The sequence below is a fragment of the Arvicola amphibius genome, chromosome 10, assembly GCF_903992535.2.
Source record: "Arvicola amphibius chromosome 10, mArvAmp1.2, whole genome shotgun sequence".
In the NCBI taxonomy this organism is placed as follows: domain Eukaryota; kingdom Metazoa; phylum Chordata; class Mammalia; order Rodentia; family Cricetidae; genus Arvicola; species Arvicola amphibius.
In genome coordinates this window covers 113,815,544-113,830,180 of record NC_052056.1, presented here as the reverse complement: position 1 = coordinate 113,830,180, position 14,637 = coordinate 113,815,544, and the positions used below count along the sequence as shown (strand labels likewise).

General features: G+C 39.5%; 1 protein-coding gene across 8 annotated transcripts in view; it reads left to right on the top strand.

Moving 5' to 3' along the window:
- Positions 1 to 14,637, top strand: part of Spidr (scaffold protein involved in DNA repair) — a 209,266-nt gene that overhangs the window by 117,540 nt on the left and 77,089 nt on the right. For all 8 annotated transcript variants that reach the window (XR_005287227.1, XM_038346408.1, XM_038346407.1 and 5 more), the window contains 2 exons: positions 1,439 to 1,625; positions 3,384 to 3,634. Coding sequence is in view for 7 of the 8 variants with exons in the window: in XM_038346408.1 (XP_038202336.1) it covers positions 1,439 to 1,625; positions 3,384 to 3,634 (438 nt within the window). In the remaining variant the exon portion in view is untranslated. The remainder of the gene's footprint in view (positions 1 to 1,438; positions 1,626 to 3,383; positions 3,635 to 14,637) is intronic.

Here is a 14,637-nt window from a genome sequence, read left to right as displayed (position 1 = left end):
GTGTTGATTGAAAAAATATATTTGTGCTTCATTTTTATTTCTTCCATTCTAAAATCTTAACTGAACTCATTAGATTTAGGAGTTATCTTTAGGTTCTTTGGCAATTATTTATCCATTTATTTCTGTAGTAGTGGTGTGTGTGTGTTTTGCTGTTGTTAGCCATGAGGTTGTATAGCAGAAATGGGGGCATAAAGATCATAAATTCAAGGTCATCCTCAACCATATGGAGTTTGAAGCCAGCTTGCACAGCATGAAACCTATCTCAAAACATGTATGTAGGGGAAGTCATTTTACTGCTTTTTTTCTGGCGTGTGTGCTTATTCTTTCCTTCCTGCACCATGCATTACTGATTGAACTTTTGTCATTGCATTTAATAAAAATGTAGAAAGAGAAAATTTCTTAATTACCTTCTTAGCATTAAGTTGAAAGAGTTTTCTTTTTTATGTCAAAGAGATGATTTTTCAATACCAGTTGGTGTTTTTTCTCTCCCCACCTATCAGTGTTGTCTAATGAGAGGAACAAGGTAATATGTGTCAGATTCTTCCTTCAAAACCTGAGCTTTTAAGTTTTTCTTTTTAACAGCACATCTTGATTTAAAGATTGCACTAAAGTATCACATTAGAGCACTGAGAAAAACCTCATCATTTGTTTGGTGACTTTTAGCTTGTCTGTCTCTCTCAATACAAATACAATTGATGGTTGTGACTAGCTGGTAACAAGGGTCCACGTTCATTCACCATTTAATATTATATTATTTTGAAAGATTAGATCTGCTTAAAACATCAGGATTTTATTTGCAAAAAGTATTCAATTCATTGTTTGAGCGCTTCTTTGATACTCAGAGTCCTTTTTTAAATTTATTATGGGTACAATATTCTGTTTGCATATATGCCTGCAGGTTAGAAGAGGACACCCAGATCTCATTACAGATGGTTGTGAGCCACCATGTGGTTGCTGGGAATCGAACTCGGGTCCTTTGGAAGAGCACGCAATGCTCTTAACCACTGAGCCATCTCTCCAGTCCCCGATACTCAGAGTCTTTGCTCATTCTCCTCTGTGTCTCTTCCTGAGAGGACATGGATCTTCCTTAGAGGGCTCAAGCCGAAGGGCTTATGTGACCTCCCATAACTAGCATGAGACTCAGACAGAAAAGTAAGGTCTATCCTAATTGTTATGAACCGTTCTTCCTGATGGCTGCTGTGGTCCTTGCAATTGATTGTTAGGGATGCTCTCTCTTTCTAGACTGATGTGGTCTTACGTATCTACTGTCATGAGCAGCTGCCACTCCAGGCCCTTGCTTAAGTGGTCTTAGCCACTCATTGTTAGGAGTGCTGTAGTTTAGCATACTGTCTTGATTTTTACCACAGCGTTCCTTGTTTCACAATATCAGGAGAATCCAAGTTGCAGATAAACTGATAAATTTCTTTTTCTTTTTCAGGCAGAAACTTCTTATCCCAAATGGAAGTTATCCTATTATTCTAAATACGTACTTTTGTCAGAAAGCGGTTGCAAAAGAAGCGGTACATGAAGAATACTGTCAGGACACCTCTCTTCCAAGGAGAAATATAACACTGGCCCAGATGTTTAGAATTGAGGATATAACAAGTAGTTCATGCAGAAATCAGGTAAATTCTCATTGACTTCTAACTCTTACACTTGTAATAATGTTGATCTCTGTATTTGAAAGTAAGGATATTCATCTTCTGTCCCCAACTGTATGTGCTAGTGTGTGTGCTGTTACCATTATTGTGCCAGAGATAAGAAAACTGAAGGAGTATTTAGTCATGGCCTCATTATAATTTCCCATTACATAGCGCTAGTCTGTGTTTCAGTTTATTACAACACGGAAGTTTTCAGTTCTGTGGGGTTATGGTTAGCACATTCAGGGACTGTAAAGTATTTTCTCTATTTTTATCTTAAAATTAAGAGTTTTAAGTCTTTATTATGTTCTCTGTTTTCCTGGTATCTATGTCCATTGAGATAAACTGTAAAATTATATTAGAAGGTATATGATAGAGATTGATTTAATGGAGTTTAGGATAAGGACTCTGAACTATTTCAAAATGGATTTGGAATTTCACAGTAATTCACTGGTAGTGGGTAGGGTATATGTCCTTGAAGACTCAGCTCTGGGATTCTGTTTTTAGTACACTGGAATAAAATTCTCTAATTTACCAGGATCACCGCAGAATACAATATTGAGATTAAAAGAAAGAAGGAGGAAAAATCAGAATGTAGGTAAAGCTTCACCCCGCTTTAAACCATTTAAAAAACATCTTCCATTGACTATCAAGAGAAGTATCTGGAAGGAATAATTTGAGGAGGGCCTATGACCTCTACACACATGCCATATAGTACACACAAGTGCACACACATGGGGGCGGGAGATATTAAATTAAATAATAAAATTTAAATTTGTCAAAGTATACTTTTAAACAGTTTATGCTATGTGAAACTTTTCAGATATGCTTTGTTAGATAACAGTAACCATGTAGCATACTGGTGAAGAATACAGATTTTGAGAGGGCTGGAGAGAAGGCTTAGCATTAAGAGTCTTCTTGCTGCCAGTTGGTGGTGGTACATACCTTTAATCCTAGCAGATTAATTGGGAGGCAGAGCTTGAGGTCAGTCTGGTCTACAGAGCTAGTTTCAGGACACAGGGTTACATAGAGAAAACTTGTCTCATAAAACAAAAAAAAGGTAGGTAGGGAGAGAGGGAAGGAGGAAGAGAGAGAGGGGGAAGGAGAGAGACTGTGCTGCTATTCCAGAGGACCCAAGTTCAGTGCCCAGCATCTACATAGGTAACTGACTGTAGCTGCAGGAGATCCAGTGCCCTCTTTAGTTCTCCAAAGATGACTGCACACATGTATGCAGTTCCCACTGACACTAAAGAAAATAACATAGTATCTTGGAAACATGTACTTTGTTTCACATCCTGCCACAGCAGCTTTATGCTAGGTCACATTAAGCCATGTAAAGAACAGAGTCTAAAAGATAACAAATATTTCAAAAGTGTCATTGGCTTATGATCTTTGATATTATATAGTTGTTGTGAGAATACATGAGTATTCAAATAGCTGAAATTAACAGATTACACATTCAAGTATCTAATAAAATGACTCATTTTAATTAAAATGTATTCATTCTTTCTGAATAAACCAAAAAGGGAAGCTATCCCCATGAAGTAATTAATGATAGGACTGTCTACTTGGTACTGTTAGTAGAAGAAACTTCGCTGTGCTGCCCCTACCTACCTCCACTCTTCAGCAGGCTAGATGCCAGGGCTACATGTTTGTCTGTATGTTTCTTTAATACCCTGCTGGTGATGTCATGATGTCACTATAGGCCAAACTGAAACTGTTCCTTTTGTATGTTTTGGACAGATTGCATGTAGTGGCCTGGCCACCACTGGCACAGGCTGGACCCACGGGCATGAAAAGACAGAACAACATCTTGCAGTTGGTGCTCCCCTGAGGGATTCTCTTCTGGACATTGTGGAAAGCCAAAGATCTGACCCATGGTCTGGAGTCGGGGTCCAAGTAGTAGTGCAGAGAGTTTACTCCCTTCGCAGCAGAGATAGTGCCAGGAGCCAACAATGGCGCACAGTGGGGCATGCAGATTCACCTGGAACGTGGTGAGTAGCAAACATAGACACAGGAAAAAGGAATCACAACAGAGTTCCCAAGAAAGGAAACTCTGCTCAGAAGAATTCTGGGTATAATTCATTGTATACAGAGACTGTTTTGTATATAGTTTTTTTTTGCATGAAAATTTGGTACATGTGTGTATTGCTCAGGGTTCTCTAGAGGAACGGAACTGATAGAATGAATATGGACTTATTAGAGCAGCTTGCACCCTGTGGTCTAGCTATTCAAACAATAACTGTCCACCAATTTAAAGTCTAGTAAATAATCCAGTAGTCTATGGGGATAGTTGTCTCTTCTGGTCTTCAGTATATGCTGGAATCCTGAAGAAGTAGGATCTAATGTCACTGGAGGGATGAACTTGCCAGAGAGTGAGGACAAGCAAGAAAAGAACAAAACTCCCTTCTTCCATGTCCTTTATATAGGATGCTAACGTGGCCCGGATTAAAAATGGGTCTTCGATGTCAAATGATCTTTTTTCATTTCTAGGAAGTATCTTTAGTTATATAACTCTCTGAAAACACCCCTGTAGACATACTCAGAATCACATGCCTTGTGTACTCCAAATCCACTCATGTTGACAGTGAAGATAAGCCACTGCAAGTTTAATGACCATATATGACAGTGTGCATGTGGTTGTAATTCATGGTAATTTTTTTTAACTTTTACTTATTCTTTGTTGATTTCACATCATGCATTCTGATCCCACTTATCTCCCTGTCCCCTTCCATCCATCCTCTGCCCTTGTAACCTCCCCCCAAATCAAAACAAAATTTAAAAGAAAAACCAAAGCAACAAACAAACAAAAGTAGGCAAAGCTGCAGGGTGGAGGTTGAGTCACACAGTTTACTCTTTTGTCCATTCATCTTTACTTGCAAGCGTTTGTTGCCTTTGGGGTCTCCGGTTTCTGCTGTGCCAGCAGTATAATGGGCTCTCACCGGGGTCCTGTGTCATGGAGATCCTGCTGTTTTGTATCTGTAGGTTCATTTCCTTCTCATGCTCCAACAGTTTATAGATTTGGTAGATGTTGGAATGGGCCAACTCATAGTCCTGGTTCTGGACCTGGGTGGTAGCTGGGTTCATCAGTCTGCCAGCATTCTCTCATGGTCACTACAAGCTCTTCAGCACTGCCTAGCTCACCCAACGCAGCCTGCAGCAAGGAGTGGGACCACTTCTCGTGCTCAGGTCCTCAGATCTGGTTCACCCACTCTCACATCTCTAGAAAAAAAAATTAGACCAGTTCTTGAAAAAAAAAATCCCTCAAAGGTATACTCAGCTGCTTGGGTTTTAGTTAATTTCAAATAGAGTCAAGTTGGCAACAAGAATAGCCATCCCAATATAGTATATACAACAAAGGATTTTGTCTCATATATGTGAGAAGTCTTAGTTTATCTGTCGGGCTACCGTCAGGCACTGCCCTACCTGAAATTGTTACTTTTACTTTCAGTGGCTCATGTTGTAGAATGTAGTACAAATTTAAGAAATATTCGTAGAGTGCTGGAAAGACAATGGCATGTGGCTACTATACCTAAGATATTACCTATCAGTTCTTTAAAAACTGAGTATGTGATGGCAATTCTGAGAGACTGCTGTTTGAAACAGAGTGTGTGCTGCTAATAGGATGTCCTGTGGTGATGTGATACTGTATGTCTTCACTGCCCAAGGCAGTGATTATTGTGGACTAGAAATGTGGCTAGTGTAACTAAGAAACTGGAATTTAAATTTTTATCCCATTACTCATTTATGTGTGTGAATGTTTTTCTGTGTGTGGGTGTGTGCATGCCACTGCATGTGTATGGGAGTCAGAGACTGTTTGTGGGAGTCAGTGCTCTCTTACCATCATGATGGGCCTGGGATTGAACTCAGATTTTGCCTGCTGAGCCATCTCAGCAGCCCAGTAACTGTTTTAAGAGGTCTCCTGTGGGTGAGGGCTGCTGTGTGAGGGCTTTAACAGCAAAGGCCACACCCATGATCCAAAGTACTGTGCTCAGAGGGGCATGGGAGGTGTGTCCTCAGATTTAGGCCCTTCCTGCTTTATCTGGGATTTTTGTTTAGTTTTTTTCAAATGACTATAGAAAACTCATTAACTGAGAAATTTATGGTAGAGCATTGGACACAATTTTTAAATGTTATTTTCCTGGTGCTTTTGAGTAGCCCTCCAAGCAACAGATTATAAATTGAAAGTATTCATGCTGCTCATTGAACAGTGTGAACTGAACAGTTCCTTGTTGTGGTGGTGCCATCTCACTGCAGTGGGAATGCATAGAGAGAGCTTCATGTTGGCTCTAATTGATGCTCAAGTGAATGCATTCTATCTGGAAATCTCCTAAATGTTTAAAAATCCTGTTGAGGTCTAGAGTGAAAAACAATTCATTTGATTTATAGATTCTTTGCTCTTCACTCTGGGAATTTTAAATAAAATTATCAAAGACAGATCGAGATTTGATACAAATTTTGTTTGTATTTTAGTTTTGCTTTAAAGAAAGGCATACAAATAAGCTGGTGACTAAAACCATCCTGCTAAAGCTTCTCCTGCCAGATACTGAGCACACTCCTAGAACAAAGAGACTGAGCCCTCAGTCACCATGACACTGATGTAATCACAGTACGTCTTGAAAGCCATTCTCTGTGGCCTTCACTGGTGCCTGTTGTTGAATGAAGAGGGAAAAAAAGGCAAAGCTTTGAAAGTCTCATATTTGAAAATATGCTCATATTTTCTATTATCTGTACTTTAGAATCTTGCCATGGCATGAGAAATGAGAATATATTTGTGGAGGGTTGTTGGCAGACCAAGTATAAACCTCAAAACTGGAAAAATAACGTTCAGTTACTGACTTGTGGTGAATATGCTATCTGTGTAGTCCATGTGTGATTATAGACAATGAGACTAACTAACATTCTTTCCTTTGCATTCATGAGGTTCTTACTACACACTGGAGGTTCTGAACACAGCACAGAATGAAAAATGGATTGAAATAAAGTCCCCAATGGCAGGGTGGAACAACCTGTATCTAGATTAATGCTGTCCTGGGACAGCAAGAGACTGACCTCATTCTGTGATTCTTGGTTAAACTGTAGAGGAAAATGAATTTTTGAGTACTTAGACTTGGATTTGAGGACAGTGCTACTGGTGCCTTGAGTACTTGAAGTTCTGATCATTAGTATTTTCTAGATTTGTTTGTTGTGATCTTAAGACTGTGGTTTATGGATCTTACAAATATAGAAAGGGAATTATAATTTACTAATTATTAGTATATTAATTTTCTGCACATATTTCATGTGTTTCTACATGTACATAATTATATATTAATAAATATGCTTGCATTAGAGACATATTTAACAGTATGATTTCTTTTAGTAGTAGTAGTTGTAGTCGGAGGCTGCTTGTTCATTCCTAACTACCCAGACCTGAAATAATTACATAAAAACTATATCATTTAAAACACTGTTTGACCAATAGCTTTAGCATATTGTTAGCTAGCTCTTATATCTTAAACTAACCCATTTCCATTTTTTATATTTTACCACAAGGCTTATGGTTTACCGGTAAAGTTCCCAGGTGGCTACATGATATCTCACTGACTGCATACTTTCTCCTCTATCTCTGCTTGGAATTCCCACCTTACTTTGTTCTGCTAAGCCACTGGCCAAAACAGCTTTATTCATTACACAATAAAAACAACACATATATGAAAGGACTTCCCACACCAAGTAGTATTAGTTGTATGTGTGTATATAACAGGATCCCCTGTAGCCCAGGCTGTTGTTGAACTCACTATATAACCAAGGATGACCTTGAACTCAACAATTTTTCTACCTCAACCTCTCAAGTGCTGGGATTACAAGCAATTACCAACACAGTAGACTTTCACAGTATGGCTTCCTATGTACACACACATACACACAAGCCAGAGAAGAATAGATGGTTCAGCCAGTGGTTAAGAGCATTTGTTGCTCTTGCAGAAGACCAGTGTTCCATTGCCAGTACTTGCATGTTGGCCAACAACAGTCTGTAACTCTAGTTCCTTAAGCTGTGTCTCCCTCTTCTGGTGCTGAAGCACAGCGTTCACAGACACTGCACAGTGAAAACCGAACATTAAAATGAAAGAAAACTCTTCCACACAGATGTTTGTGTGGCAGCATTATTCACAGTAGTCAAAACTAGAAACCATCTGTACAGCCCCTACTAAAAACTTTTCTGTAGTCCATTTTATTTCTTATAGATAGATTTCCAAATAGATTTGGTGAGTTGTATGGTATAATTTTAATAATATTATCAATTATTTATTAATTTAATTATAATTTAATTATAATTTAGCTAAATAATTTTACATTTCTACCAACAGTGTACAACCCTTTTATTTTTCGCCTGCTGTGGGGTGCACACCTGTAATCCAAGCACTAGTTACATGAAGGCCAGGAAATTTGAAGGCAGCCTGAACTATACAGAGAGAATTTATCTCCAAAGGAAAGTTGGGAGGGAGGACTAGAAAGAATGCTCAACAGTTCAGAGCACTGACTGCTTTTTCAGAGGACCTGGGTTCAATTCCCAGCAACCACATGGCAGCTCACTTCTGTCTGTTACTCCAGCGCTTCTAACAGCCTCACACAGACATCCAAAGGAAAGCAGAGGGGGAGGGGGGAGGACTAGCATATCTCCATATACTCACTAAAACATTCTACTCCCTCTATCTTTCCTTCCTCTCTTACCTTTTTTCTTTTCTTTTTTAAAATAAAAACTGTCTTAATAGGTATAAAATGGTATTTCATTGTAGCTTTGATCAGATTTTGTAAATGATGTTCTTTGTATGCATTTGTTGCCAATTTGTATCTTTCTTTGATGACTGCCTCTCTACTGAGTTTTTTACTTATTTTAAATTATATTGTCTTTTTAAAAATTCTTTGAGAATTGAATATATTGTATTTTGTTCCCCTCCTTTAATCTCCAATTCAGTACCTGCTTGTCCTACTTTGTTTTCCGTTGCTATGGTAAACACCATGACCAAAAGCAAACTGAGGATGAAAGGGTTTATTTCAGCATAATTACTTATAGTCTTTCAGGAAGGGAAGTCCAGCAGGGCTGGAACTGAAGCAGAGACCTTTGATGGCTGCTGCTTACTGACTTGCTCCTCGTGGCTTCTCAGCCTACGTTCTTCTACCACTCAAACCTACCTGCCCAGGATGCTACCACCTGCACAGTTGGCTGGGATCTCCCACATCAACCCTTTATCAAGAAAATATTCTACAAGCCTTCCTATAGGCCAATTTGATGGAGAAATTTTCTTAATTAAGGTTCTCTATTCCCAGATGACCCTGGCTTGACAAAAACAAACAAGCAAAAAAAAAAAAAAAAAAAATCAAACCTATTGCACTGTCTTAACTTTCTGACTCAGTCTTAAAAAACAGACCTATCTGGTCCAGTTAGTGTTGCCTGTATACTCTTGGGTATGTGGCTGCCCACAGAAGCATACTCCACCTTAGAAAAAAGGAACTCAGCTCCTCAGCTGTTGGTGGAACTTACTGAGCATCTTTCCTCTCTGTATTGGGATTCTGTCTGGCCTAAGCTTGTGTATGTCTTGTGCACGCTGTCCCAACTGCTATGAGTTCATATGTGTGATTCCCCTGTTGTCTGGAAAACACTGTTTCCCTGTCTAGAGGTTATGTAACCAGGTGGATGGAATAAATGAAGTGAACTAAAGTCTCATGCAGGTCAGCCTTTATTCAGAGCATCAGACAATTTATACCCTGAGAGTTAAGAAGAATCACCTGAGTAAAGTATGCAATCACAAGGACAAACCACATAAGTGGTTTTCCATAGGCATATAAACAAATACCAAGAGTCAGTTGTAATCTGAAGTAAGTTCACTCATATCTGCTACACCTGAGAAGAGAACAAAAAATTCCAAGAACAATTCTGTGATTTTGAAAATCTGAGGTCATAAGACTTTTGTCTTGTTTTCTTGAAATTTTCTCACAAACACTCAGAATACCTGTCACATGACTCCATTCTTGGACTGTGTCCCAAAAATCATTTCCTGCCTTGGCTCTTACAGGCTGCACTTTCTTCATCAGTTATCCTTGAGCCCTGTGGGGAAGGAACATGTTAAAGATTTCCTACTTAAGACGGAACACTCTGAAGGCTCTTAGTTTCTATTCTTTAGCCAGCTGTGGGTACCTGTGTCAATCCCTGTCTCCTATAAAAGAAGCTTCTCTAATGAAGGTTGACTGATGCACTATCTGTGGATACAGTAATTGTAGATTGTCCCCTTGGGCCTATGAACCTCTTGCCAAAGGTTCTTAGCGTTGCTTTAAGTGGTAGATGTGGGATTCAATTTGGTGAGCCAGGCCTAAATCTAATCAGAAAATATTTCTTTACACCCTTGACATTTGTACCACTTTTGCATCAGTGGGCATTTTTGCCAGGCTATTGTTGTAGTTTGCAGGGTTCATAGCTGGATAAGTTTGATTACTGTTCTATTCCAGAAACATGCATAGCACCTTCCAAAACTGTGACAGCTAGCCAGTAGGAATGAAGCTTCCAGACCAGTACTAGCTTCATTTCTCCTATAACTCAAGTAATTGATGTATTGATCACAGACAATGGCAAATAGTCTGTGATCCTTCCTTTCTGGCCCTAAGTTTTTTGTTAGCTGTGTCTTATAGAGATATTGTTATCCTATTTATAGATGCCTATCTTTAAAGCTTAGATTTGCTTATAGATGGGCTTTGTTTCTTAGTTTATTCAGCTAGTCTGTGACTTTTAATTGAAGAGTTGAGGTCGTTAATATTTAGAGTGTTGAAAGTGTATGTGTATTGCAGTCATCTTAATACTTTTTGCTGGTTTAGTTGTGGTTTGTTTTTCATAATATTATGGCTTCATTTATTTTCTTTCTACAGCCTTTTGTCTGTGCTCATTCCTCTCTTGAATTTGGGGTATTGTTTTCTATATTCTTAGAATTTTTCTGTTGATTATGACTTTTTTTAGGTCGTTGGGATTATGCTCTCCTCCCTCTCCCTCTCCCTCTCCCTCTCCCTCTCCCTCTCCCTCTCCCTCTCCCTCTCCCTCTCCCTCTCCCTCTCCCTCTCTCTCTCTCTCTCACACACACACACATCTATGACAAATAGTTTTCTGGGTACAGTAATCCATTTTGGCAGTCATGTTCTTCTAGAAATTGAAGTATGTTGCTACGGACTCTTCAGACTTTCAGCATTTTAGTCAAGAAATCAGATATTATTCGGATGAGTTTTCCTTTGTATATAACTTGTGTTTTTTCTCTTGCAGCTTTCAGTATTCTTTTTTCTTTTGGATACTGTGATATTTTGCAGGGTGTTTCTTTCCTGGTCATATCTGGGTATTTGTGTGCTACTTACACTGTATGAGTGTTTTCTTAGTTTTGGGACGTTTTCATCTATAATCTTATTGAAGATCTGGTTTATGCCATTGACTTGAGATTTCTCTTTTATGCTTATAATTCCAATATTTGGTCTTTTGATGGTGTCTCACATTTCTTTTATTTTCTTTGCTTATTTTGTCTAGGTCCTCTACTATATCTTTGAGTCATGATAGTCTATCTTCTGTTTGAACCATTATATTTGTAAGGCTTTACCCTGAGTATTCTCTTTGGAGTATTGAATTTTTCAATTCCATCTTTATTTCAGCTTTTTGTTCCCTTTGGTGTTTATATTTCTTTTAAATTCAGTTTTTCAAATCCTTAGTTTTTTTTCATTATTTCATTCAGTTGGATATTTGTAATTTCTTGGACATCACTCAGACTTTTATTGTTTTGCTCTTGGAGTTTGATGAATGAAGTGTTTGTGTCTTCCTTAAATTCATAGAATTCTTTGGTAAAGTTTATGCTTGTTCTTTTAAAGGCTGTGCCCTGAGGTCCATCTAGGTAGTTCTCATTAGAAGCCTCATGGTTTGGGTGGGGAAAGGCTGTCTGGCCCACTCATGTTGTTTTTGTTTCACTTTTTGTGTCTGATATGATAACCTGCCAATCAGGCTAAAACAGGAGATGGTCAACCTGAGGTAGGCCAGGGAAAGCTGCTTTAATGGAAACATGGCTCCCAAAACACAAGTCGAGAGCTAGGTACAGCAAAGAGGATTCACAAAATGAAGAGAGTTCATGGCCACAGGTTTAAAATTTGGCCTGCATATTTGCAGATGGCAGCAAGTTGGGAGGCAGGATGACAGGAAAGAAGTGACTTAACACATAAAGGTGGTTTACAGAGTTGTAAAGGGGTTAAATCCTCATGTGTTTGCTTGATGATAGCAATTCTGACTACAGATAGACGGAATCGTAAAACAAATTTTAACTTGCAGTTTCTTTGTGACTAATGATACTGAACATTTTTTAAGTTATTAGCTTTGTATTTCTTTTCCTTTTTTGCATGTTGGGGGGTTTCTCTGTTATTTCCTTAGCTCTATTGCCTCCCCACTCCATATAGCCTTTCCCAGTATTCATACTTCTTGGAATCTGTTATTTTATGTAATGTAAATATACTTGATTTGCTTTCACTGATTTAAGAGGGTAAGAAGCTCAGAGTCTGGGACTGTGTGAACTGAAGAGGAGGCACGCACACATTCACTCTGCTCTGCTCTTGGGGGTGTGACGCGTGCACAAGGAGCCAATGGAGGAGACTGGCTAGTCACAGTTAGACCAGCCTATAACTGTAGATTCGTGGGCCAAGGTCTGACACAAAGGGTATTTGGTGTCGGTAAGAATACAATATGAGATGTCAGTGTTGAGTTTGAAATCCTCACCTTGCATTAGGTTTCCCAGAGGATAAGGTCTGAATGGTGAACAATAAGAATATGCAGGAAGGAGAACACTGAGAAGAAGGGAGGGAGGGAGAGCGAAGGAAGGAAGGAAGGAAGGAAGGAAGGAAGGAAGGAAGGAAGGAACAAATGAACAAACAAACGAACCCATGCTGGTGATTGAGCAGAGAATTGATTGCTGCTGTTTACTGAAAAGCAGCCTGTATCTTTTTAGAAAGACAGAAAGGTCTTTCTATACATACATGTATGTATTCTAATGGAATGCAAGGAGGAAAGTTCCAGCAGAGCATGCAACAGGGTTTTGAGGACAAAATAGATTTCTACTGTAGCTAACTTAGCCATTGTGTTTATTTGTTTATTTATTTTTTTGCTTGCTGATTTAGACAGGGTCTCACATTGCTCTTCCTATGCAGTCAAGGCTAATTTGAACTCCTGATCCTCCTAATCCTGAGCAGAGACTGCATAGGCAGGTGCTGCCACACCCAGCTTGAATTATTTTATTAGACAGCATTCGACGGTTTTTACTGTGTTCATAAAGTTGTGTGACTGTTACTGTCTACTCCCAGAACAATTTCATCACCCCACAGGGAGACTTGGACCTATTGATAATTGTTTTGAATTCCCCTCCTGCTCCCTGGTCCTTACAAGGACTAGTGTACCTCCCAACTACTGTGGACACTTCCCGTAAATTACAGATTTGGAGCTTCATTGTTTTTTAAGGTCTGATTTAAGGTGTGTTTTCTCACTTGATGGTTCTGTCTTCCCATGCTGACACTGAGCATCTCAGTAAGGAAAAGGCTGTACCTTTTCTATGTATACATACCTTTGATTCAGGTTTCTTGATTCTGGGTATACAGTCTGGGTAAATGGTAGGGCCTCTTTTAATTTGACAAATGTCATATTTTCAGATCTACAATGAATATCCAGTGTGGTCATGTTTTAGTTCTGAAATTTCAAGTGTCCTTGTAAAATAGAACTAGAAAGAAGATTGCGATTGTATTGCAGAGGGTTAGAATTTATCTTACAAAGTACTGAGTACAGTAGATATGCTGAAGCCGTGTTTGTGGGTAGGGCGGGAAACATGAGAGTCTGAGTGTGAGGAGGAGGGACACGTCCTGACATTTGGGCACCATGAGGAGTGAAGTGTGATGGTCACTTTAGTTGTCATCTTGACACAGTGTAGAGCCACCTTAGAAAAGTCTAGTAGAGGACTTGTCTACACCTGTCAGCAGCACTGTGCTGTGGGTTTGAGTCCTGGACTGTGAGCTGAAGAGGAGGCTTGTGTGCACTCACTGCTCCACTCTTGACTGCGGTGTGACGCGTGCATTCACTCTGCTGTGCTCTTGACTGCGGGTGTGACAAGCTGTTTTAAGGCCCTGCTTCCTAGACTTCTGTCATGATGGATTGCAATTTGGAATTGTGAGCTAAATGAACACTTTCCCCCCCAAGTTGTTTTTTGTTAAGGAATGTTATAGCACCAGAAATGAAATTAATAGCAAGAGGCTTCTTCAGGGAATGTTGATATTTGATAGTGATTTTAGTTCAGGATAATGGTGAAAACTGGTCTACAAACAGCAATGAGTAACTTAAAAATTGGTATTGGGAAGACAGGCCTGGGGAGAGGATGTGAAACAATTCTGCTTAAAGTCAGAAATTTACCCCTTCCAGTGGAAATTCACTTAGTTGCTGTGCCTCTTGGCTATGTGAAAGAAGGCCTTCGGAGGACTGGTATATAAAATGAGCCAGAAGGGCTGGAGAGATGGCTCAGCGGTTAAGAGCATTGCCTGCTCTTCCAAAGGTCCTGAGTTCAATTCCCAGCAACCACATGGTGGCTCACAACCATCTGTAATGAGGTCTGGTGCCCTCTTTTGGCCTTCAGGCATACACGCAGACAGAATATTGTATACATAATAAAAATAAATAAATATTAAAAAAATGAGCCAGAACGAGGCAGAGGTAGGCTGCTGCTGACCACTGACCACTTGTCTCTAGAGTGCTGGGGCCCTTCTGCTCCCTCACTGTACTTATAAAATGGATGAAAAACAGGACCCCTGGTGGGAGGGTGGCCAGAGAACAGAAGTCTGGTCAGAGTCCTGGGCAGATGGATGAGTCATCTCTAGTCAGCTTCTGCACTGCGAGTCAGTGCTGAGAGCTCACTGTACAGCTCATGGAACAATACCGCCTATCCAGAAAGGTGAAAAAAATGCCAGCACA